The 26543-nt window shown below is 36.5% G+C and overlaps 3 protein-coding genes across 5 annotated transcripts in view; 1 reads left to right on the forward strand and 2 right to left on the reverse strand.

Moving 5' to 3' along the window:
• Nucleotides 1–659: 659 nt before the first annotated feature.
• On the forward strand, nt 660–9311 carry LOC306873563 (cytidine and dCMP deaminase domain-containing protein 1-like). Its single transcript, XM_079422954.1, has 9 exons — nt 660–867; nt 2984–3084; nt 4393–4570; nt 5437–6018; nt 7104–7153; nt 7247–7416; nt 7601–7790; nt 7944–8001; nt 8470–9311. Exons 1-9 carry the CDS (start codon nt 747–749, stop codon nt 8532–8534), a joined length of 1515 nt encoding a protein of 504 aa, XP_079279080.1. The 5' UTR covers nt 660–746; the 3' UTR covers nt 8535–9311.
• Nucleotides 8974–20135, reverse strand: LOC306873564 (calcium-binding protein 39-like). Its single transcript, XM_079422955.1, has 9 exons — nt 19843–20135; nt 14123–14255; nt 12192–12356; nt 11989–12107; nt 11548–11716; nt 11407–11466; nt 11253–11318; nt 11030–11173; nt 8974–10744 (listed from the first exon to the last, which is right to left on the reverse strand). Exons 2-9 carry the CDS (start codon nt 14222–14224, stop codon nt 10565–10567), a joined length of 1005 nt encoding a protein of 334 aa, XP_079279081.1. The 5' UTR covers nt 14225–14255; nt 19843–20135; the 3' UTR covers nt 8974–10564.
• A 1134-nt stretch (nt 20136–21269) lies between these two features.
• The window catches only part of LOC306874353 (guanine nucleotide exchange factor DBS-like), a 62513-nt gene continuing 57239 nt past the window's right edge, over nt 21270–26543 (reverse strand). For all 3 annotated transcript variants that reach the window (XM_079424322.1, XM_079424320.1, XM_079424321.1), the window contains 4 exons: nt 23729–23838; nt 23514–23626; nt 22764–22867; nt 21270–22678 (listed from right to left, as the gene is read on the reverse strand). In XM_079424322.1, coding sequence (XP_079280448.1) covers nt 22599–22678; nt 22764–22867; nt 23514–23626; nt 23729–23838 — 407 coding nt within the window. In that variant the 3' untranslated portion in view covers nt 21270–22598. The remainder of the gene's footprint in view (nt 22679–22763; nt 22868–23513; nt 23627–23728; nt 23839–26543) is intronic.

Consider the following 26543-nt stretch of genomic DNA (forward strand, 5'->3'; position numbering starts at 1 on the left):
CTTTGTTGCCCCCGTGCCACGTTTTTTGAGACCTGTAGCAGGCATCAAATTTGAAATGAGCTCATTTGGTGGATAAAAGTGTAAAATTTCTCTGTTTAAACATTTATGTTCTCTATGTTCTATTGTGAATACAATATTGGCTCATGTGATTTGATAGTTTTCATTTTGTTCAAATTTAAAAAACGTCCCAACATTTCAAGTAATTCAGGTTGTAGATTCCACCTAATTCACAGGTTTGGCTATTTCAGCTACACCCATTAGCTGGTGTGTAAACATTGAAATCATTAAACATTCATGCATTCTTCTTAGACAAATATTTTTAATAGAATGTACAGTGACTCAGTGTGCCACTGCAATGTCATCAATGAAGTAGATTGGTGAGTCTATTGTGGAAGAATTTGACTGGTCTGCCCAGATCTGAAATCTCCCTACATCACTGATGCTCCTGTGACTGCATGAGAGAAAATCCCTGCATCCATAATCCAGTGTCTTGTATGTAGTAGATTGTAAACTGATAGAGAAGACCAATTGTCTAATAATGCTAATGTATGTAAAATGTCCACCGGGCAGTTGTGTTTGTGTCTCCGCATGCTGTAATTAAATCAGATTTCTGGGGAATCATAACAAGCGAGATTTTAAGAACAGATGCCCCGCCCCCTGGTGACGTCAGCGCAAGTAGGAAGAGGACAGCGTGGAGGTGGAGGCGCTGTTGTTTTTTTTAGGCTGTCAATGCTGATCGCGGTTGAATGGCAGCACAGGACAGTCGGCGGTCTCATCGGGATTTCGAGGGTAACAGATCTATTCCAAACGGCGAGGAAGTGCGCAATGCGAGGGATACCGGAGTACAGACGGATGCCAAAGTACAAGGTTAGATTAGCCTGTCTGTCTGCTTATGGGAACCAGACCCCAGGACAGGTCAACTTTACAGCCTCGTCCTCTTCTTCAAAGCCGTTTCACTTCTGCTATTATGATGATTGAGGTTAAATTATTTACTAGCGGGTTATTATGCATTTCATATATATTCTCATTTAATGTCTATGTCAGCAACTTAATTTTAAGAGCAATCTGATTACATTAAATCTATTCTAATTAGAATTTTATACTAACCATTTCCTTATAGATTATATATTTTTATTTTATTTATATTTTATCATCATCTGGGGCCCATTTCAATAAGGAGGTTCAACCAACTTGAGTTTAAACTTGAACTCTAAGTTGACTTACTCTGAGATGGGAAATTAGTTTTTTGGTTACAGAACAGCTGAACTGAGTTAGTTTACTCAACTCTGAGTAGGTTGACTCGGAGTTAAGCGCGTGCACCACGACTATGAAAAGGTTCATGGGTGTGGGCTAAATGACTTTACAAACATTTGACATTAAATATCATTAAATGTCTATTTCAATGCGCTGCAGCTTTTTCCACATAGTCTAACACTCTTTTCACATAATTAAATATTCTCTAATCCAACCTGTTACATTTCTTAGAGTAATTAAATTAACTACTGACTTGTCGACAGCAAGCACCAGACAGATGGAGAGGAGATGGCCAAGTATTGGAAGACTTCTAAAATCCAAAAGAAAAAAAAAATTAAATAATTTTGCTTTTGTATTAGGGAATAGAGATGACCAAAACATTGTGAATAATTTGTTTATTTAACAGCTGTGGTGGTGGTTACGACTTGTACTACCCCACCATCTGGCATCCTTCCATTTCATAAAGTAATCAGTTTCATTTTCAGAAGGTGTGACGGAGGGAATATGCTTGTCATCAATGCATCCAAGCTTCCACACTGAAGGAAATTCGGATTACTGGGTTACTTCCAGACATCACAGAAAGATGTTATTAAGTGAACGTCATTTATCAGATTAGCCTCATTTAAACCGATTTTAACACCACTGACTTACAGTCCTGTGAAACCCCTCTTTGACGAAAAAAATTATCCGAATGAGTTTGAGAGGGATGCACACTTTCCTTAGAATCTGCATACAGCGGACTTATAATGTGCTCTGCATCTCCGATGGTTTAAAGTGCATTTTTCTTATTTTGCAAATTATCTTCCAATGGGGTAAGAAATTTAAAATATTCTTGTTTCCGTTTGCATTAAGATTTTTTTTTCTTACCCTATGGCGGACAATTTTACTTGTTTCATGTAAAATGCACTTAAAAGGAAAATCCCCCAGGAAACGACTAGCATAAATATAGACAATTTTTCATATATAATGCATTAAGAATTTTTTGATATTTGTACTTGAAATAAGACGAAAAATACTCAGTAAGAACATCTATTTTGCAGCGTGAATGAATGAATGAGGTATTTAAACTTCGCTAACACTATAAAAAGGGGGAGGAGACCTAAAGAAACTCTGGGTTTACCAAAGAAAACCTGCTCCCGACCAGGTTAAGGTTAGGTTCACAGAGTAAGTGGTAACTGACTCCGAGTATAAATGTATAAATTACCTCTCTTTCAGAAACGGGATTGACTTACCCTGCTTTCTCGGGTTTGACAAACCTCCCATTTTGAAACCGAAAACCCAGAGTTTCCCTCATTTCAGGGTTAACATACTCAGAGTTTTCACTTAACCTCTTTTCTGAAACGGGCCCCTGCTTTTTGATGCGATGACAAAACAAAAAACAACTACATCAATAACAAATACATGGATACTTATCCACCAAATCTTATTCTTAATCCCAGTCAGTGTTTTGCATAAGTAGCCTATAATATCATAACTACTACTAGCTGCAAATAATAATATTATAAAAACTGTAATCATTATATTACAGCAATAAAATAATCATAATGAATGTGTTATGTACTTATGTAAAAAAAAAAAGGAAACTAAAAATTAAGTTGAAAAACAAATGGTCTAATCGACTATTGGTATATCTCCATTGTTTGATTATCTCATAACATTAAAAATTAGTAGCTTTATGTTGTTTTTTTGTCACTAGTCTGTTCACAAAAGTCCTATTTGTTTGTTTCAGGTCATGGACCTCGACTGTCCAAAGCAAACCTCTTCATATTGTTGAGTCTATGGATGGAACTTTTCCCAAAGAAAGAACCACAGGAACGAGAGAATGATGCAGTAGGCACATTTTAACTTCCTCTAAAGCAACTGTGAATGTTTTAAGGACAGAGCTTACATTAAAAGCCATTTAGATATAAGATATATTAAGAAAAATGTGTTACAAATGGAATCTACCCATGTAAAATGACCTGATTTGTATATATTCTTGTGAAAACAACAACAACAAAAGATTCTCAGACTACAACAGAATTATTATTGGAAATCGGTTTCCCACATGACAGAGTCCCTGTTGTGTAATGACTCGTGCTCTGAAGATGCTAATGAACTTGTAGCAGGCACGTGCGCACACAGACATAAAAGGGGGCTGGAGCACCTGCCCTTTTTCTTCCTCGAGAGCAGTGTAGCACACATCTTTTCATTTTACATTATTGACACACTATTTTCCTTTTTTGATATTGTTTGTTTTTTCCCCACCAAAAAGAAACATGATTACAAATGTGATATTGATTTTATAAAGCAATTAAATAAACAAGAATTTAATATTAACACACTTATGTTTTAGACACAATATTGACCGTTTTGCTCTATTTCGCCAACAAATATAATTTCAGTTTGCGTGTCTGAGCAACAGCTGTTTTGTTTCTGAATGAATCAACTGTTTAAATGATTCGGTTCAGTTGCAATGACTCACTTATTAACAGTGACTTGCTGCCACCTACTGGCAGTTTTAATTTCACATTTAAAGTATGCATTTTTTTTTAATCAGTATTCAATGTTTTGTGTTTTAAAATAAAAAAAGTGTTAATGCATTTGTAACTGCTGGTTAAATGCATTCATGTCCTGCATTAAACTGTGTAAATGCATCTAAATGCCACTTCTAATGCAGCTTCTGTGTTTTCTCTGCATTGCAAAGATTATTTTTGTCAATACTGATTTAATTTGCTTGGTAACAGCTTAAATTACTTATTCTAATTGACTGATTCAATTTAAGAACTTGACTGAAAATATGATGCACACTCATGCAGGGCTTTATAATGATAAAAATGGCCATAAAAGGTAAATAAATCAATTTAAAGTTATTGGAAAAGATTCATTTCTACCACTGCTGTGAACTGATCACCACAGAATATGCAGAATATCAAAAACTTTAGGAGTCAGCTGTCCACGGTAGTCCTTAAGATATCAGCACATTAACACACTCAGCAAAATATTGTCTAATTATCGTTAAAATCCCAGAAAATATTGATAGTGTGTATGAACTGGAAGGGCTAGAAATAATAAGAGGTATTATATTTGGTATTATAAGAGGTATTATATATTTATTTTATATTCAAATTTGATAAGAGGTATTATATTTGGATCCAGGCTGGAGACAGTGGTCTTGTGGTGGTCCATGAGCACAGGGTTCTGGGTTTGCATTGCTCCAGTGCGCAGTTACATGCAGGACGGGTGGCTGTGGTCAAACACGGACCCAGACTGAAGGGATGTGATCTCTACTTCTCCAGAAAACCCTGCTCCACCTGCCTCAAGATGCTCATCAATGGTATGTTTACAATGGCACTGTCTATAACCATATTTCTGATAAATATCAGGGGTTAAAGCAAAAAAAGGGGGCATGGGGCAGCACATGCAAAGCATGCAATGACTGTGGCAACTTTAACAGTTGAAAGGATACTATGGCAAAGTTATTGCTTTCCTTATTCAAACAGATTTATTTTTCATGAATATATGGTTGACCTGAAGAATGAAAGCTATATCATACACTTGGAAAATTATGAGCTATATTACCTCTTATCGACACTAGGGGTGCGACAAAACACTCACGAGATGAGACAAAATACAGATGCTTGGTTCACTAGAACAAGACAATATTTTAATACTATTTTTAAGAAATTGATAATGACAAAATATTTGCCTTTTAATTACAAAAAGTAAAAATGCAGTTCTATTTTGAAATATTTTAACTAATCTTGATTACCAAAATAATAATTAATCTACTGATTATTTTGACAATTGAGTAATCTGATATATTTTTTAGTAGCAAATAGACCTAAGTGAAAACCAGGCTTTAGTATGACTATTTATATATAAACTAATGATGAGGCTCAAATAATAATAATAATAATAATAACTGGCTCAAATAAAATATCAAAACCAAGTAATTACCTGCTTTTATTGAACAACACTGTTAAAATACATAATGTAATATGCCTATACATAATATGAACATAACCAATTTAAGTACATTATGTATTAAAACAAATACCTGCAGAGGGCACCAATGGCCTGGTGATGCTTCACTTTACAGTGTGATTAAACTATGTTTAAATCCATTAATTTTTTACATTTATATCAGAGTGCCTATCTTGCCCCTTGTTGTTACCCTCTCTCTCATCTCTCTTTGTTTAGCTGGTGTGAGTAGGATATCATACTGGCCTGGTGATGCTGAGATCAGTTTGCTGTCAAGTAGACAGCATCATACAGACTCCAGTCACCAGGAAGCTATCTTAGATGCCACAGCTGCAGAAAGACTGAAGTCCAACAGCAGACCCCACATCTGTGCGCTCCTGCAGCCTCTGGACTGCACCATGCAGCAGTTCGTGGACGAAACGTCTCAAAGCTGTGACTTCCTTGGGAAGATTGCTGCGGACAATCCAACTCTCGATGTTAAGGATATCTTTAGAAGGGAATGGTGGAACAACTTGGATGAATTCTTGGAGAAGTTCTTTATAAATGATGAGGAACAGCATAAGTATGTGCTGAACAAGATGGGACTGGAGAGCTTCTGTGCGGAACCAAATTTTAGCAATTTAAGGCAGCATATGAGGAATCTTGTTAGAATTCTGGCATCCGCCGCCGCAAGCATTCCGGTTCTAGAAGAAGATTATGGGTTCTTCATGAGAGAGCCTTTAGGGACGGGTTCTCCAGCTTTACCTCAGGATGTGGTGCGACACTGTATCATACAGGCCCGATTACTGGCGTGTAGAACAGGTGAATTCTGTTCAATTACAGTTACTTGCTTGAGTTATTGACGTCAAAATGTTCAGCCGTTATCAAAAATACACAAATCAAGAATCCAAAAGCGATGACAGAAAGTGACGACATCTAGTGTTGCTTAAAATGTAGAACGGTTGGCAGAAATCAGTAGCATCAGGTCTTGTTTTAGTTAAAGGTAAATTTAAATCAAAAGGTAACAGGAGGAGCAGATTATTGACAAAGACAAAAAATAATGTAGAGCGGGACTTCTTTCTGTCCATCAGTTGTTAATTGGATGGAGGCAGATCTGAATGAGAGTCAATCGTAAAACGTGACAGCATTTAAGCAGACTAAATGATTGGAGAAGCTCAACATACAATGTTGTTTCAATGGAAAGTTGAGACTTTTAGATAAAAAATCAATTTTGGCACTAAGGGCTCATAAAATAAATAAAAAAAAATACATTGATGAATCGTTGACAAAGATTTCATGCCAACTTTAAGCCATTTGTACGTTGAATTTGTGATTTAAACGTAAACTTTGAAACAAATGTAAATATGACTTGAGAATTTACAAAATGGCAACAACTACCAACAGGTTAGAAATAAAGTGCTAAAGTTTTTCAATGCTCAGCGAGGAATTGAGGGTGAAAGCCTTTTTTTATTATTATTATTTTTTTAATTGGTTGCCATCTTTGACCATTTTCACAAAATTTTCAGGGCCCCCGATCACTTTTTTCTGCTGCTTTGCCGTTTTGATCCAGATGTTCAGTGCTCCTACCATATAATAGTGAATACTCTGAAAGCAGGAAAATCAGTCAATGGTGGGGAAGCTCTGTCTCGTAATGACGGCAAATTCTATCAATGGCAGGGAAAGAGTTAACCATATTTTGAAATCTTGTTATCATTATGAGTACTTTATGACATTTCATACTGTTAGATAAAGTGAGACAGCCCAACTAGTCCATTGCTAATGCTGTTGTTGTTTTCCTGCCAACATGATATCATTTCCTGGAGGATGATGTAAGGGTGCAAAGTTAAATTGAGGTGCAGTTCAAATTTTTTCTTTTTTGTGTGTGCGCGTGCTGTCTCTTTATGTAGAGGATCCTAAAGTGGGAGTTGGTGCAGTTATTTGGGCTGAGGGAAAACAGGTGAGCCAAAAACACAAATTATATTAGACTGAGTTTATAAATGTATTTTAAATAAAGAACACCGCTCTTATTTTCTTCTTAAACTACCTCTAGTCACAATGTGATGGCACAGGTCGGCTTTACCTAGTGGGCTGTGGGTACAACGCCTATCCAGTGGGCTCACAGTACGCAGAGTATCCTCAGATGGATCACAAGCAAGAGGAGAGACAGAACAGGAAGTACAGATACATCCTCCATGCAGAGCAGAACGCGCTCACATTCAGGTTAGACTCGTGGGAAGAAGCAAGAGCTGTCAGAAGAACAGTTGGCTACAACAACAGTTCATCAACTCACGCTGGAGATGTGCTCGGTTTTACATGAACTGACTGTATTTGTGAAGAACTCTGAATATCAGGCCATTCGAATGTTCAAATAAATCAATTCATTCTGATTCCCGCCAATCTGCAGGAGCGCAGAGATCAAAGAAGGGGAGAACACAATGATTTTTGTGACCAAATGCCCGTGTGACGAGTGTGTTCCTCTGATCGGCTGCGCTGGAATAAAGCAGATCTACACCACAGACCTGGACAGCAACAAAGTCAAACATGACATCTCCTACCTCAGATTCGACAAACTCCACGGCGTCCAGAAGTTCATTGTAAGTGCAGAGTAAATCATTATCATAAATTATAAACTTCAGAAAATACCACACCTCTGTTATATTGATGTATTTTCATTTTCTCTTTCTTTTGTTATATATTTATGATAAAAAATAAAACCATAATACATATAAATATTTTTTATTTTCCAGTGGCAGCACAAATCATCTGCTAGACATATGTCAGAACAAGCTGCTCCGTCCACAGCAAGTAAGTGTTTTTGTGTCTCAATAAAAAAAAAATTATCAAAGTTTCGCATTAACTGGATGGGGGAAAAAGCAGCTATTTTTCTGAACCCATTATGTATTAGTACCAAAAATCTTTTTTTCTTTAGTGAAGTGTTTAATTAGTGTTGTAGTCCAGATTTGTAGGTATTATATTTTTGTAAAATCAAAATAAACATTTTAGGTTAAAATGTGTGAAAGTATAAAATGTAAGGTCCTGTGTCTGCTCCCCATGTTTTCTCCTTCAGTTGCTCACTGAATATAATAATTGGATTTAAAAGGTCCTGTGGTATGACAAAGGAAATTTTAAAAGTAATGCAAATATTCAGAGTACTCAATTATATACTATATGTTCAAATATTCAGTATGAATTTCTTAAAAGCTGCATGAATAATAATAATTAGAGGGAATATAGCATGTGACACCCACTATATTTGTAAAAATCTTTTTACAGATGGCTACATGAAACGAAAAGAGGAGGAAACTCATTTTCAGTGCAATAAGAGACGGAGATCATAGAAGACGTTTCAAAAGCTGCTCTTCTGCCTTTATGGCAGCAACAGATGATGTTCAAACGCTATTTAACATGCCATACCCATGCAGCATGATTCAAATCAGCATCATTTACCATTACAATACAGCATAAAAAAAGGAAAGATGTTTTATGCTTTGTTTCATTAGCTTACCAGGACAGCCTGTTAAAAGTTTAATTATATGCATTTTAGAGACGGGAACATTTGGGTTTTAAATGTATCAAATTGAAGGGATAAGCAGAACTGTCCATCACGTGTTCACACAATATATTACTATTTAAATTTGTTCTTAATTTACAGTGTAAAATATATACAGTGCCCAATGTCCTTTTTTTCTTTGAAGAGTCAACGATGTTGCTAATGCTTCAGTTGGTCTTTAATGAAACGGTACTATCAACATTTCAGATGGAAACTGCACCTGTGTGTGTAGTAGGAAAATTTTTAATTCAAATTTTGAACACGGTTTGGCATCTTCACTGTAACTGCTGACAAATATATTGAATAAATTTGGCTCCATGCGAATAATTTGAAAATAGTTGCTTTAGAGTACAAATTAATTTGAGTCACACTGAGTGATGGGTCTTAACACCAAAGCATATTTCATCCCACAAACCTAAAGACGGTCGTAATAAAACAATCAATCAACTGTAGAGGAAAACAAGAATGAAATTTAATGAATTTTCTTCAACAGCATAACTCAAATATAGTGAGTTAAAGAGGTTCATTGCTTAATCAAGCTAAATATGCTCAATGAGAACATATTAAAAACAATAAAAAGAAATTAAGCTCCCCCTTCCAAAATGTCTTCTCAAAAAAAAAGTGAAATAGTAAATTAACAACTCAAGAACAAAAGGCACCTGTTTGTACATTTGTGTCCTCATATCATCTTGTTTTTCAGCTATGCAACAATCTACTTCTGTCAAAATCAAAGACAGATGAATCATGGGTTATAGCACGAAATACATACTATAGTATAGAAAGGAATAATACTACAGCTGCACTACAGTATAAGACATACTTTAGTATGATGTACTAAAGTTAAGAAATACTATAGCACTAGGGTTACTATAGTATAATAGTAATACCACAGCACTATAGCTATACCTCACTGATCTACAGGAAATCTACGAGTTGGAATATACACCGGTTCACTTTGTGCCAAAGTTGATTTTTCAAGATTCTTCTAAAACGGCAACCACCTTAAGAGTAAAATCAGCGTTTGTCTTTTTTAAACATAGGTAAACATCAAATAAAAATATATAAAACAAAATAGCGATGCTTTCTGATCAGAAAAACGGCCTGGCAGCAACTCGAAATGTACACGAAGACCCACAGATGCTCTTTCTGTTTCAGCTCAGATAAACAATAATTAAAATACTGATAAATGAAGTCATCCTTCTAAATAATTCTTATAAAACACGAACAGAATAAAGAGAACAGGGAGGAAATCATCAGGTTTGTAGTGTTCGGGGCAAATTAAATAAAAGAGGATGCTGATGCCAGAGAAAAGCCATGAAAAGTCGACAGAAGATGAGTGCAGTTACAAGTCTTCAAGAGAAAAATCAACAGCTCATAATTAATCTTTTGGGATTTTCACCTCTTTTCCAGCAATATCCAAATAACACAATCTCTTCTAGCATAGCGAAACTGCCGTGTTGTGGCGCTGTTGGTGCCACGGAGAACGTAAAGTGTCCATGCTCGTGAAAAACATCCAGAAACGGAAAATTAAAGTTTACCTGTACTTCCTCATCTACACGGTGTCTTGATGTTCTTACACGGTTCTTCCCATAACTCAAACTGGCTGATTCCTACTTTTAAACCATCCTATCATGGCACGAGAGATTGCAATAAAATAAAACATGAAAGAAGGAAAAAGAACAGAGAACATCAATGATAAGGAACCTTCTTTTGAAAGCCTCAGAACTAAGAAAAAACAAAAAAATTCAAGATTTTAAATAGAATTATTATTGTTAATATTTTTGTATTTTTTTTCCCTAATACTGCAATAACTAGAGTTTAGGAGGCTGGCTTCTTTAGGTCTCGTATTTGTTTGACGAGGTACGTCTTTTCATCGTTAAACTGCTCGTCGTCTGTGCGATCCTTCTGAAAGTTGCTAAGGAAGTCGATGAGTTTCGTTTGGTTCTTCAATAGAATGTCTACGATGGGCTGTGTTTTATTTGGATTGGCCACAAACACCTGAAGAAATGCACAGAAAAAAAAAATTAAGATTAAGAAAGAAGAAAAAAAAAAGAATAAAGATTAAGATAAGTTTCAATAAATTCGTTAAATTGATAAAAATGTCGATTTATTTCCTTATATTTCAATTTGTTCCTTACAGAAAGCTATCATATGGCCTTTAGAAGTTTTGGAACAATGCATACGTCATATAAACCACAATTTTGATCATTTTATGGTGTTTTGGAGTTGACTTTGACATTTTTCATGCACCATTTTTTTTTTTTTTGAAAGAATAAGGTGTACCTTGAAGACATGGAAAGCCTCAAACTGAATGTTGGGGCTCTTGTCTCTCAGGAGGTTCATCATGAGCTTCAGGTTCTCTGGTTTACTGATGTACCGTGTCATGACTGTGAAGTTGTGTCTGTCCAGGAGCAGTTCACCCAGCAGCTGTCACATAGCACACAAACACGTGATGTTAATGATAGGACAGGCTAGAGAAGACAAAAATCAATGTAACCACACACACCTTCAACGACTGTCTCTTGGTCACATAGTTCTCAGAGTGAAGCAGTTTCTCATAGTTATCAAAAACCTGGAAGATCAAGGACAGCCATTTAAAAATGTTAGTTTTCCTAAATTCGATGATAAAAATTAACAACCAAAACAAATTTATATATTACCGCGTCATAGTTCTGTTCTAAAAATTCCGCCACCAGAACCTTGTGTCTTGTGAGCAGGTCCTGTTAAAAAAAAAGTGCAATGAGTACCATTTAACAAATCATTTATGTAACAATGTGTTAAAAAATAAATATAGCACTTACCTTGAAGGTGGCAAACGCGTCAGAGGCGATGTCAAATGTGGACATCTCCACGTAGCTGAAGAAATCTTTAAAGTGTTCAGAATGGAGGACGATTTTGGCGAGAGGTTCATGCCGGATGCACTCGCGCAGCATAATCCCACAATTCAATGCCACCTGAGGAGTCTCATAGCTGCCACAGCACCACAGCAGAAATGTCAAGTTCACATTAATGTGAAGCCAAGTTCAGGAAAACACAACTTCATGATTTTGGATCTATTCCACATTTGGTCTTCCGATCTAGAGATCTAAACTTAGATCTAAACTTACTAAAACGAATAGATGGTTTCTGATGGACTGATGGAATGGAAACAGCGATGTGGCCATTTCAAAGCTTTTCCAAGCCAGCAGTTTCCTAGTAACATGCTTACGTGCTACATTTAAAAAATACCTATCATCTCTCACCCTTTGAGTAAGATGAAAAGAACGTCCTGATGAGAGCAGAAATATTCCACCGTTGGGCTGCGGGTCCCGATCTGCCTGCGCAGGATGTTGTTGAAGATCTGACAAACGTCCTTTTTACCCTGTGAACACACATAGACAATGTTGTTATACAAATTATTACAATCATATATAAAAAGATAAAAGAGAACAAGCCGTATCCTCACCTCAAAATCGATGACCTGCAGGTTTTCCACCAGGGAGATGAGCAGGCCGCTGTTGTAGAGCTCTTGGGCCAGTTGGGCCACCGTTTCTGTGTGTGGCTCCTTGTCGTTAGTGCCGTACAGGATCTCCTTCATCGCCACCAGACATTTCGACACCTCCTCTGAAGCCTGACAAACACACAAAAATCACTTTTTCACAAATAATCACTACAAAACATGGTGATAACTCGATACATTTCCACACGTGTGTGTTCAGAGCATATGGCATCAATGCCGCATATTGCTCTGAACAGCTAAAAGGATTCTGGGTAATTTGTAAGTTCATTATACAAAGAACATCATTAGCTATTCATCAGCTGCTGAAACAGCTCGGTTTGAAAGTGTGGAGGTATTGTGGAGCATATGGATTTCCCTCTAGCTGGAAGAGCCCCAGGCCCTTGGAGTTACAATCAGCAGGTTCCCAGCACTTCAAACGCTTGACTTTAACACAGGGCTGCTGAAAAGAGCCTTAGCGGGCAGATGAAAATGAGCAAGAGGTCGGGCAGTGGAGCGATATTCCCACCTCTCCGACATCTTTGTATTCTCAGCACAAACACGAGTGCTTCCAGGAAGGCAAACTCTTGCTCATTTGGGTCTATTAAGGATGTACTGAAAATGGGGTTCATATTCAGTAAATTGAGCCACTCGTTGACATTGAGATTAAAATTAAAGTTACCTTAAGGGTTAGTTCACCCAAAAATAAAAATTCTGTTATTAATTACTCTCATGTCATTCCAGACCTGCAAGACAATCGTTCATCTTCGGAACACAAATTAAGATATTTTTTATTTTGAATCTGAGCTCTCTGACCCTCCATAGACAGCAATGATACTACCACGATCAAGGCACAAAACAAAGCATGGATATAGGTAAAATAATCCATGTAACATCAGGGGTTCAAACTTAATTTTGTAATCAGTGAGAATACTTTTTGTGTGCAAAGAAAACAATTTATTCAACAATTCTTCTCCCCAAGATACAGTCTTCTGCCTTTCTGGAGAGTACCCCAGAACATAATCAACGTAATCAGCATGGTTTACGTTCAGTGTGTGTGATTATGATGATTACGTTCTGGGGTACTCTCCAAAATGGCGGAATACGATAATAACTTATGTTATTATTGTTTTCTTTGCGCACAAAAACAGACATTTCCCTACCCTAAACAGCAAATTATATTTAAAAAGTTGGACTGGATTTAGTTAAGTTAATACTCAAATCAAGTGTGGTGAAGCGCAATTACAATCTTCTATCAAAATGCATATCTACATTTTGAGCACATTTCATTATAGGATAAGATGGATCATGTCCACTGCTGAATGAAGCTCTCCGTCTGATCTACTGCACTAGTTTAAAACACTTATTTGCCTTTGGCCTGGCCTACGTCTCTGAAAAAGCAAATGAAAAATGCAAAAATCAGCAGTGGAAAGAGGGCTGATTTAGAGGACAACGCTGATATTGTGGTTAAAAAGAGCTATGTGTCTCAGGGTAAAGCTGTAGAGAGACCTAGGAAACTTGAGCATCATCACTTAATAGCTGAATTCATTATACAATCATCTGAGGGTTTCTGTAACAACTGGGATTAATACCAGAATGAAATGGAATAAAATCATGGGATGAGAGTGGAAAAATCTGACCTGTGGACCAAGGTAAACAGAGGGGCAAATTTACTAAACTTTGGTGCAACATCTGCACAATGTATTTCAGTGTAAAAACACATGCAGTCCATCTTATCCAAGCACTAAATGCACTGGAACGGCCCTGTGCTAAACTCTTGTCATTTTTTTTCTGTGTAAACACGCCTCATTTGTGGCAAATTAAGCTTATTAACGTGATTAATGTTATCTGCAGGTGTTATTCACTCATATTGCCCACAGGGACTGCTCTCAAACTCATACCTTCTCTGTCTTCTTGTCCTGCTTGACCAGGATTGAGAGGTTGTCCTTTAGGGTCTTCACAATTTCTGTGGGGTTCTTGTGAGATTTACCAAATAGTGGCATGGTTGCGGCCGTAGACTTCTTGCTTTAGAACCTGGAGTAAAAAAAAAAAAAAAAAAAAAAAAGAACAGAAAAGGACACAGGTCAATGGTATTGACTGCTAAAAAATAACATCTGTTTAAATGCTTGAAATTAGACAAATACAAACAGTGCCTACTGCCTACTTATGAATTTCTTTTCTTTTTGAATTTAAATTTTGCTGACTATTATTCGGTGAATACTTTTAAAAATGTGGTCAAGTCACAAAGAAAGAGTAATTTTGTCCTCAGCAAAAGTAGAAATATACCATTAAAACTAGTGCTATTTTAGTATTATTTATATAGGCCTATTACTGTAATAATATATAGAATATCTTATTTTTTTCAGCTTTCATTTTCAATTTAGAAGTTTTAGTAATTTTGTTGTACTTTAATTCATTTTTGTTCTTTAAATATTTATTTTCTATTCCATTATATTATATAGCTTAAATTTATTTCAGTTGTAGTAATTATAGCAATTTAGCTTAAAATTATTTTACTTCCGTTAACGGTCAAGTCATCATTTGTCATTTTTATTTAGGCTGTTAGTTTTCTCATCTAATATTTATATTTATAATTATATTTTACGCTTAATTTCAAATAATGAAAATTGATCTGTAATAGTTTCAGGTTTATGTAACACAGATTAAAACTAATTACACGTCACCAATAATAATTAAGGACAGTAATGATCTCAATTGGCTGCAAGTGGCTTTAATTATGTAATTTCAAGATTTTTTTTCCTTCCACTTGAAACAACTCAATTTGTTCCAGCCTCAAAATAACATTTAAATGAAATTATTCTTCTCAGTTCGACGTAATGAAATCTATGCATAGCAGAAACAAAGCTATTTTGACAGAGTTGACACCTGAATGAAATGTCAGAGGAACTTTTCAGAATCGACTTAAACCACATAATGGGGAGAATATTCACTGTTTTTCCAAGAGAACCTAGTGAAACTTGTGACTGGTAATCCTGTGATCTAAGAACCTAAGCAGTGTGTGTGTGTGTGTGTGTGTGTGTGTGTGTGAGAGAGAGAGAGAGTCCTAGAGTCCACGGTTCCTGTTCCTCCAACTGTCATCAGCTGCTCTTCGATCAGATTCCCTTCATACTGGTGCTGCGTCTGACATATCTAACAATTAATACCTTACAATTAATTATTACATAAAGCATAGCCTATCTAGTTTGATTGCACCTTCTGTAAAGAGTGCTTTTGAGAAACAACTCTAAAATGTTTTGAATTTACTGATCATACTAGTCTTGGTCCACTCTGCAATCTAGGCGTTTAAAGACTTAAAATAATTCACAATGCAAACACTGCCAGCAATAAAAGCGAGACATGACCCACCTCAGTCATGACAAAGTCATAACTAATCTCCAGCAACAAATGCCACCCTCACCTCTCCCGCGTTTACTATCACGATATCACCTTAACCATCAAAAGGCCCATCGCTGAGGAATGTCACATGACCACATTTATTTAGCAGTGAGTGAACAGGTCTTCTATTTGCTGTGTGAGAGTGTTAGGAATTTCATATAGTCCTTGACAAAGAAAAATAAAGAAGCTCCACCTTTGTTTACTATCTGTAAATACCACATTCAACATGGAAGAACTCACTTTGTAGCACATAGACTACATAATTCATACAACAGCGAAACCCTTGTGAGAGACAGATAGTGACAAGAAACCAGTGAGAAATAGACAAAGAATACACAATTATTAATCTTATTTGTCAAGAAGATTACTATACCACATATCGGCAGTGGTATTACTGGTAATTAAAACAATATTATTGCACTGGAATAGGGTAGAAAACGGCCACATTTATGTAAAAGTATAAATCATTTAGTCATTTAGCAAATTTAGTCAAAAGTAAGCTGTCAGTCAATTTGTGATTGACAAAAATAGGGTTGTGCTTTTTGATAAACTTGTACGAGTTCAATAAATTAAAGAAATTTGTTGACAGTTGAATGATTGAACTTTAACACTAAGGTTAATGCATTAATATAATAGAATATAATTTAACATTTTATATACATGTAAATATATAATTTACATTTTATTAAATATATACATTTTATTTATTTATTGCCAAACAACGAAGTTGTCTGGAATTTCTTGGTGAGCTCAAACACAACTAAGAATGGACCATTCTATAATAGGTACTGTTCAAGAAGTGTGCAGACTTATTAAGCGTGCCAGAATTTACTAATTTATGCACTACCAAATTTGTTTAAAAAAAGTGGGGACACCGCTAAACATATTTATATTAATAGTTATTTTATATATATATATATATATATATATATATATATATATATATATATATATATAAAATAATACACACACACACACAGCTAAAAAAAAATTAAAGGAACACTTTGAAAACACATCAGATCTCAATGGGGAAAATATCATATCTATACTGATATGGACTGGGTAATGTGTTAGGAATGAAAGGATGCCACATCGTTTGATGGAGTAGTAGTACATTTTTATTTAATGCCATGTCAGCATCTTAGGCTATTTTCATGGCCAAAAAAAAAAAAATTACAAGTATAACAAATACAATAAAAACCAGCAAACAAACAAACACACGTTATATTACACAATAGTTTTTACATTAACATGATAAAAATTATAAAAACTCTGGCAAAATTATACAAAACTCTTTAAGTGAGTTCACTTCATAAAAGAGTTTCCCTACATAGAATAAAAGCGGGACAACCCAATAAAATGTTTGATAGAAAGGGGAATCTTGCAGAACATGCATTTGGTAGGGTCTTCACCTTTAAGCAAAAATGCATGAGTCAGTCTTCATCGTTTGATGGAAATTAAAATTATCAACCTCCAGAGGACTGAATTCAAATACACCCCAAAAATCAAAGTGAAAAAATGCAGCAGGCTAGTCCATTTTGCTGAAATTTCTTTGCAGCAACTCAAAAATTGCCCTCAGGTGTTTGTATGGCCCCCATGTGCTTGTGCCTGAGAACGTCCTAATGAGAAGACGGATGGTGTCCTGGGGTATTTCCTCCCAGATCTGGACCAGGGCATCACTGAGCTCCTGGACAGTCTGAGGTGCAACCTGGCGGCGTCAGATGGACCAAAACATAATGTCCCAGAGGTGTTCTATTGGATTTAGGCCAGGCGAGCATGGGGGTCATTCAATGGTATCAATTGCTTCATCCTCCAGTAACTGCCTGCATACTCTCGCAACATGAGACCGGGCATTGCCGTGCACCAGGAGGAACCCAGGACCCACTGCACCAGCGTAGGGTCTGACAATGGGTCCAAGGATTTCATCTCGATACCTAATGGCAGTAAGGGTGCCATTGTCTAGCCTGTAGAGGTCTGCGCGTCCCTCCATGGATATGCCTCCCCAGACCATCACTGACCCACCACCAAACCGGTCATGCTGTTCTCCACTGCTTCTCCAGACCCTTTCACGTCTGTCACTTGTGCTCAGGGTGAACCTGCTCTCATCTGTGAAAAGCACAGGGCACCAGTGGCGGACCTGCCAATTATGGTGTTCAATAGCAAATGCCAATTGAGCTCCACGGTACCAGTCAGTGAGTACAGGGCCCACTAGAGGACGTAGGCCCTCAGGCCACCCTCATGAAGTCTTTTTCTGATTATTTGGTCAGAGACATTCACACCAGTGGCCTGCTGGAGGTAACTTTGTAGGGCTCTGGCAGTGCTCATCCTGTTCCTCCTTGAACAAAAAAGCAGATACCGGTCCTGCTGATGGGTTAAGGACTTTCTACAGCCCTGCCCAGCTCTCCTAGAGTAACTGCTTGTCTCCTGGAATCTCCTCCATGCTCCTGAGACTGTGCTGGAAGACACAGAAAACCTTCTGGCAATGGCACGTATTGATGTGCCATCCTGGAGGAGCTGGACTGCCTGTGCAACCTCTATAGGGTCCAGTTATCGCCTCATGCTACCAGCAGTGACAGTCAGAAAAGAGGAGTAGGGAAAAAAAAAAAAAAAATGTCAGTGGCCTCCACCTGTAAAACCATTCCTGTTTTGGGGGTTGTCTCATTGTTGCCCATCTAGTGCACCTGTTGTTAGCACCACTATTAACACCAAAGCAGCTGAAACTGACCAGATCAATATCCCAGGAGTTTAAATGACTTGATGCTATATTCTGATTAAAAAGTGTTCCTTTAATTTTTTTAAGCAGTGAATTGTGTGTGTGTGTGTGTGTGTGTGTGCATGTTTATGTGGTTTATGAGGACACAAATTTGTATAATGACATGGGTATGACAGAGGTATTACAATATGAAGGTGGTTTATGAGGACACTGCCTATGTCCCCGTAATTCAAAAGGCTTAAAAAAAAAAAACATACTAAATGGTGTTTATTTAAAAATCTAAAAATGCACAAAGTTTCCTGTGAGGGCTAACTTTAGGTGTAGGGCAATAGCGCACACAGTTTGTTCAGTATAAAAACCATTACGCCTATGGAGAGTCCCCATAAACCACAAAAACCAACGTGTGTGTGTGTGTGTGTGACCCTGGACCACAAAACCAGTCATGAGGGTCGATTGAAATGTATACATCACATGAAAGCTGAATAAATAAGCTTTCCATTGATGTATGGTTTCTTAGAATAGGACAATATTTGTCCAAGATACAACTATTTGAAAATCTGCAATCTGAGGGTACAAAAAAGTCTAAATATTCACAAAATCACCTTTAAAGTTCTCTAAATTAAGTCCTTAGCAATTCATATTACTAATCAAAAATTAAGTTTTGATATATTTATGGTAGGAAGTTTTCAAAATATCTTAATGGAACATGATCTTTATATATTAATGATTTTTGCCATTAAAGAAAAATCAACAATTTTGACCCATGCGATGTATGGTTGGCTATTGCTACAAATATACTCTGCTACTTATGACTGGCATTGTGTATATATAATCTAAAACAGTTTAATTAAAAGTAATCAAATTAATTTACAATTAATTTAATATCTCTTAATAAACAGATAATCAATAAATTATGCCATTAATTTTTGACACTATTGAATTCGTTTTCCCAAACAAAAACAATTTAATAATTATTAATTAATTGTGGAAAGAGCTATACAGACTCCACATTATTCCTTAACAAAAAAAAAAAAAAAAGGTTGAATGTATGCCATTTTTAACGTCAGTCGTCAGATTTGTGTGACAGAAGTTGTAAAAGCTGCCTATCAGGCCTTAAGTGAACCATCTGACAGAGTTGGTGTTGAGTAGAATCGTGCTGAAATGCATGTAGAATAGAGTGATCCGTGTGTGTTTGTGCTGAACTGAGTGAACGGGGATCTGTTTCAGGCCTGTTCACTCAGTTCAACACAAACAGCAGCAGCAGGATTACAGCGTGACAGCGCGCGAGCCGCTCACAATGTAACACGCGAACAGAACGAAACAATGAAACAGTTCAGACGCTCGCGGCTCAAATACTCAGCCTGTCCGCCCCGTTACCCAAAACAAGCTGGGCGTACGTTCAGCTTATTCTCGTACGACACCAATATAAAACACACGCAGCTCAATGCTGAGAAATCTGAGCTTTGAAATCAACCGAACGTTTCTGTAAGGAGTGAAATGTTGAATACTCACAGTGCTGCGATGTAATTGAGTCTTCCGCGGCTGCTGTGGCTCTGTGTGTGTGTGTTAGCGAGCAGCAGTCTGTGTGTGTCTGTGCTGAACGTCAACGGAACGTGTGCATACGCGAATTAAACACTGTCTGACTCAAACGCGTATATCTGCAAAAGACATGATGGGTTTGTAGCACAAACTCGCTGTCGGGTGGCTTTCCGCGGTTGAAGGATGATCTGGAATCGGTCTTGTCTTCGTCTGTGCTGCGCGAGCTGATCTCAGGTCAGATGCAGACTGGCGCTTCCTCCCTCACTGAGGCGAGGCGTCGTGTTACCCGGATGTGGATGTGTTCAGACTCTATTATGAAGAGATACAGCCTAAAATAAGTGCATGACTCATGATTTTGAATCACGACGTTTTAATCTGTCGCGTCACATACCTGCCTGAACTATTGAACGACTCTGAGAGCGATCAGTGGCTGTTGCACGAAATCTGTGCAATTTGTACAGGTTCAATTGGAAAATAAATAAATAAATATATTATTATGCTACAGTGTGGATTTCTTGGAGTACAGTATAAATATGGACTATGCTCAAAGTTTCAGTTCGTCTTGTATAATTTTCTGTATTTTTTTTAATATTCCCTGATTGCAATGCTTGTTGGCTAAAACAGGGTTTGATACCTTCGATTGTTTTACTAAATTTAGCTGTAAGGCTGTTATACTGTATATCTGTTGTGTCATCACCATTAGGATGTATTTTACTTAATCTTTCTAAATTAAGTTTGATTGAAAATGAAATTCTACCATACAAGTTTCCCCGTTTATCTTTCATTATCATCGTTCATAGCTATAATCTGATAAAATAGTAGGAAAATGGTTTTGTAGTGCAAAAAACAAAAGGTTTAATCGCAATCATTATAAAACGTTTTTGTTTACATCGGTGTATATTTATTATGCATATATAAATACAATATATATTTTGAATATTTATATTCAAATAATTTATATTATATATAGACATGACATACTTTATGCATGCGTGCATTTATACATAATAAATATAAACACCACAAACATATGTAAACAAAAACTTTTATTTAGGATGTGATTAATCACGATTAATCGTTTTACAGCACTAGGGTTTTGTTTCTTGTATAGTTTTAATATCAGCCCATAATTGTAAACAAATAAAATTTATATAATTTTTTTTTTCAAAATGAAATTCTAACACAAAAGTTTTCCCAATTTCATGTAATGAAAAATGTAAAAACCAGATAAATTTTTTTAATTAAAAAGTTTTTTTTGTGGGTGCACAATGAAAAGAGCTGATGCATGCGAGATCGAATTTGCCACATTTAATTCAAAGGTCATGTTCAAAGCAGAAATGAGAGAAATAAGAGGAAAAACAGCAGACATTTCCTTGACAAATCTGAGCCAGCAGAAGAGGATAGAATATTTCAGTGAAGTTTATTTAAGCCTAAGCACTTTAAATTCATTCATACATCCTCTTAGATATACATATTTACACATGTACACAGATACGCGTCTAATACAGGAAAAGATTCAGAGGCAAAACTAACATGCAGCAATGTGCCACATAAAATTTTAATGGAAATGAACAATGATTTTTGTATTACTGAACATTAAAAAGACAACATATAGTTATGGGGACATGAATATTTAAGCACTGTAAGGCTGTGGTCATCAAACTGTCAAAAATTATGGCTTGATTGAATCAGCTGATTTGAGGAATATTGATATAGAATAGATTAACTTTGTCAAGCTGTGAGAAATACTAATTCGACATTAAAATGAGTCTTACAAAAGCTCAATGATGGTTACAACATGCCAAATATCACTTTCCAGACATGACATTTTGAACAAACCAAATCAAACAATCTGTGGTGACAAAATAAATTACATAAAATGTGAACAATTGGTACGTTTGAAAAATTGCAAGAATTGTACATGAATGGTGCAGAACAGTAAAGTGACAAATAACAAATTCACCATTCATGTACAATTCTTGCAATTTTTCAAATGTACCAATACGTTTAAAACAGCGCATGCATATATATTTACACACATACACTGTTTTAATGAAAAACACGATAAAAGTTAATATCTGTACAAATCTTTTACAGGAAATAATTTAAACTATACAGCCGTTTAAGATTAATACATACAGTGAATAACAGGACTTTTCAGCAGGCATAACCTCAAGAATCTTTATCGTATAAAACAATTTCATTTTCTTGCTGCTACAGCAAATCAGACAGGAGCTTTAGACGCCAACAAAGTCAGACATTCCAAAAAGACACTGATATTCTCAACGCAAGATCAATAAAACCAGTGGAAGCTCATGTGGTCATACATTAAAGTCCAATGAGAGTCCTTGTTATGTATATTTAAAGACTATTAAAACCGCAGGCTGCTCTGATGTTAATGCCGACTCGACCAAGAGCCCTTTTCTCTTTTAATCTTTAAGGAAATGCATGCAGACGTGAAACAAATGGCATCACACTGATACTTTCAAAGTAAAGGAGAATTTCCACAGGGAACAGCAGACACTGAATGACCTTTTTTCTCTCTCTTATGAAGGAGAGAAGGTTGAGAAAGTGTGATGCTCTATATAAAATATCCTGAATAGCGCATATTGACCGCAGAGGTCAATTCCTTTCTCGGGTGACGAGGTTAAATACAGTACAAAGACTCGAGGAGCTTCAGTAGAAAGTGCACTGTTTAGGAGCTGCCACAAGGCGCTGGAGCAGTGGCTTCAGGCTTTGATGTCGGAGAAGCTTGTGTAGGTTTCGCTGCAGCTGGAGGATGTGCTGAGGTTTCCAGACCCACTGCCTTCTGTGGGAAAAAACTCATTCATAAAATGAAGATTTCATGACACGGATTTGTAGTGTGGTGGATGAAAAGTGGGAAGTTGTGTTACCTGAGCTGGAGAGGGATTGAGAAGATTTGGATTCTCCGATGAGAGTGAGCAGGTTTGCAGCAGGGACCCAGCCCTCCTTATTGGTCCTCAGATTATGTACAAACCTGAATCAGCACAAAGACATCGATATCACACCAGCCTCTGCTTACAGAAAACATTGTGATTCTTATTTGGTCGTCTTATAAAAACAAAAAAAATGAGCCCAGACAATAATGTATGAGTGAAATTTATTTGTCATCCATAACAGGACTCAACACTCAAAATGGATCTAGATATAAAAAAAAAAAAAAAAAAGTGGGCAAAAAAACAACAACAGTTCAAGGGGGCCACAAGATGACTTTAAATTAATATAATAAAATAATCTACCTATATAAACTAAATTAAATAAAAATAAAATAAAATCATCTGTGACCCTAGACCACAAAATCAGTTTTAAGTTGAAAGAGTAAATTTGTAGCAATAGCCAACAATACATTGTATGGGTAAAAATTTAAAAATATATATTTTATGCTAAAAATCATTAGGTTATTAATTAAATATCTTCCATGAAGAAATTTGGTAAATTTCCTACCATAAATACATTAAAACTTAATTTTTGATTAGTAATATGCATTGCTAAGGACTTCATTTGGACCACAAAAGAATGATCAGCTTGACAGTCATAGTGGTATGCAATGTGTAACATGAGGATGAGTATATGATGACAGAAATGTCATAGTATTTACATAAACCTGAATGTGTGAATCTTACCAGCGTCCATCTTCTCCCTCTCTCACCAGCTGCACTGAGTCTCCGCTCTTCACCGTCAGCTCCTGTGGTCCGTTTTTGTCATGGTCAGCAACTACCACATACCTGCCTGGAGACTGCATGCACACACAAACCTCATCAGTGGCCAAACACAAGATATCTGTAAACACACATGGATGGGACTCAAGAAATCGTTACGCTGGGCCACAATGACTCACCAGCTTTTTCCCTCCCTCATCTTCAGGATCAGAGTTCATGGGGTCCTCGGCACTCGAGTAACCGTCGTTCTCCTCAGACGCGTCCACAGACAGCGATGCCTTGGAGAAGCCTTGTGGAAGAGAAGAGTGAAACAATTGTGACATTTTGATTATGGTGAGACAATGAAAGAGAGGGATAAGTGGTGCTCCACAAAGATGGTGTGTGTGGAAGGTGAAGGAGGGACCGGCTCCGTTTCAAAACTTAGTGAGCTATTTTGCTGTCTACAGTTTACAAAGTCGGCTGTCTTCTAAGGCAGCATGCTAAACATTAAGTTCCTGAAATAAAATTATTGTATTTCAAAAGAGTCTGGCATTACAACACAACAGCATTTAAAAAAAAAAAAAAAAAAAAAAAAAACAGCAGACTAATTGTAGAAACAATTTTAAAGGGATAGTTCACCCCAAAATGAAAATAGTCATCATTTACTCACCCTCAAGTAGTTCCAAAACTGTATGAATGTCTTTGTTCTGCTGAACACAAAGGAAGATATTCTGAAGAACGTGGGAAACAGAGCAGTTCTGGAGCACCATTCACTTCTATAGTATTCTTTTTTCTACTGTGGAAGTCAATGGTGCCCCAAAGCAACCTGGTTACAAACTTTCTTCAAAATATCTTCCTTTGTGTTCGGCAGAACAAAGACATTCATACAGGTTTGGAACTACTTGAGGGTGAGTAAATGATACCAATTTTCATTTTGGGGTGAACTATCCCATTAAGTAAATTTTGAAATCAAATAGAAAGAATTAGGAAGTAACACTGAAATAAATGTAAAACTTTGTAGCAGAAAGTGTGAAATAGTATTTGTTTATTCAACATTACTTTCGACCCAAATCACCATCTTAGAGGTTTTCACTGAAACTTTGCATTGGGAGTGTCCATATGAAGCCTATGTAGGCAGCACACTAAGTTTTGAAACAAATCCAGTGTCTCCTTCTCTCGTATCCATTTTAAAAAGAGGAACAGCTCCAGGCACTGATATAACAGGAAGAGCTGTTTTTTATTTTATTCAGATAGCCATGACTCAGATGATTTTGATGACAGTTTGTGGAGAAGGCATGTTACACATTCAAAATCATACAAAACATGTTTATGGAGAGATACATAAACATTTTTTTTATCTGAATCAGTGGATAATTCTGGAGCCTGGAAGAGTGTTTGGTAGAAAGGGATCTGTGGTTGTAAAAGTGAATCCAGAACTAGCACCGCAAACCAGCAGACAGGAACCCAAACCAGACACTCATGCAATGTTAAACCCAAGTGTTTCCACACGAAGGGAAGTGCGAGTTGAAATTCTTGCACAAATTGACAAATTCTGGTTTGTAAATGTACAGTATTAAAGTATTAGCATGCATTGACTAAAAATACTGTATTTAAAGGAAATTAAACTTCATTTACTCGCCTTCATGTTGTTCCAAACCTGCATGACTTTTTGTTTTGTGGAAGAAACAAGACTTTTCCATGCAGTTACTACAAACAGGAACTGAAGCTTTCAAATTTCAAAAGGGGTGAAAGTATAATGTAAAAGCAAAAATCTCCTAAAGAGCTTTGTATGAGGAACAGGTCGAAACTTCGTATTCACTGAAAATCTCTTGAGAAATATTGCAGTTATCATCCAATTTGTAAATGGAATCATTCTTTTGAGTTGGATCTTTTCAAATGAAGTGACAGATTTGGTTCTCAAACCAGTCTGAATGAATCATTCATGACTCGGGTTCAATTCACTGAATCAGGATCTGATTGCAATGATTTAAAAACCTGAAGTTAAAACCTCATAACAGTCAGTCAATAACAACCACTTCTGAACAATCTGTGATACTTTTATGGCACTTTCGCTTCTTCTTTGAAGGCTGATTGCCTTAGTCTCCATTCAATGCAAATGCATGGAAAACAGCAACCAGTAAATTGTAGTAAATTTCTCCTCGTGTTCCACAGAAGAAAGAAAGTCATAAAGGTTTGGTCAGAACAACATGAGTGTGATTAAATAAAGATGATTGATTTTCAGTGAACTATTCCTTTAAGAGATTATCTAATCAATCTCTCTGCTGTAACGATTATAAGACATGAACTGGGCTGGTTTCACATTCTCTCACAGTAAAGAGCATTTCAGATCGACAATAGTAATTTATTGAGCAGTTATGGCAAAGAGATGCTATTTTAGTGCCGTGATTTATTCTGCAAACCACCAATTACAGTGCAATAATATCATACCCTGTAGCTAGTGTTTGCCAGTCTGTTCGGAAGTTCGTTGTGAGAGAGCAATAAAGACACAGTTCATTCCCACACCAGGCACCTAGTTACCTCTCCTTTTAGTCTGCAACAGACTAGAAGTGCTCAGCCATCTCACTCGGGTAAGAGTGATGTGGGGACCTGCGTCTAAGGGAGAGGCAGCCAATAAGATTTCAAAGACCCCATGGATTTACCAACCACTCGCAGATTGTTGTTGCTGGTTGGGTGGACAGCACAAGTCATTTTGTTTGGATTGTAAATGCTTAAACGGACAATCCACCCAAAAATGAAAATTCTCTCATTCATAAACCTGTATGACTTTCTTTTTTCTGTGGAACACAAAAGATGATTTTTTTTTTTTTAAATGTTGGTAATCAAACAGTTTCAATTCCCACTGACTTTTATTGCATGGACAAAAAAATCCAATGGAAGTCAATGGGAAATGAAAACGCTTGGTTCTCAACATTCTTCAAAGTATCTTCTTTTGTGTTCAGCAGAAAAAAACTCATACAGGTTTGGAATGACAAAGATGAATACACAAATGTCAGA

The sequence above is a fragment of the Barbus barbus genome, assembly GCF_936440315.1.
Source record: "Barbus barbus genome assembly, chromosome: 8".
Lineage (NCBI taxonomy): Eukaryota > Metazoa > Chordata > Actinopteri > Cypriniformes > Cyprinidae > Barbus > Barbus barbus.

Bases quoted from the DNA above. Each gene is read 5' to 3' on its own strand.
- LOC306873563 (XM_079422954.1), top strand. From the start codon at position 747: ATGGCAGCACAGGACAGTCGGCGGTCTCATCGGGATTTCGAGGGTAAC. The intron at 7,154-7,246 runs GTGAGCCAAAAA...AACTACCTCTAG, and splicing joins TTTGGGCTGAGGGAAAACAG to TCACAATGTGATGGCACAGG. The intron at 7,417-7,600 runs GTTAGACTCGTG...GCCAATCTGCAG, and splicing joins CAGAACGCGCTCACATTCAG to GAGCGCAGAGATCAAAGAAG.
- LOC306873564 (XM_079422955.1), bottom strand. From the start codon at position 14,224: ATGCCACTATTTGGTAAATCTCACAAGAACCCCACAGAAATTGTGAAG. The intron at 11,174-11,252 runs GTGTGTGTGGTT...GCTATGTGACAG, and splicing joins CCAAGAGACAGTCGTTGAAG to CTGCTGGGTGAACTGCTCCT. The intron at 10,745-11,029 runs GTACACCTTATT...GCATTTCTTCAG, and splicing joins AGGCTTTCCATGTCTTCAAG to GTGTTTGTGGCCAATCCAAA.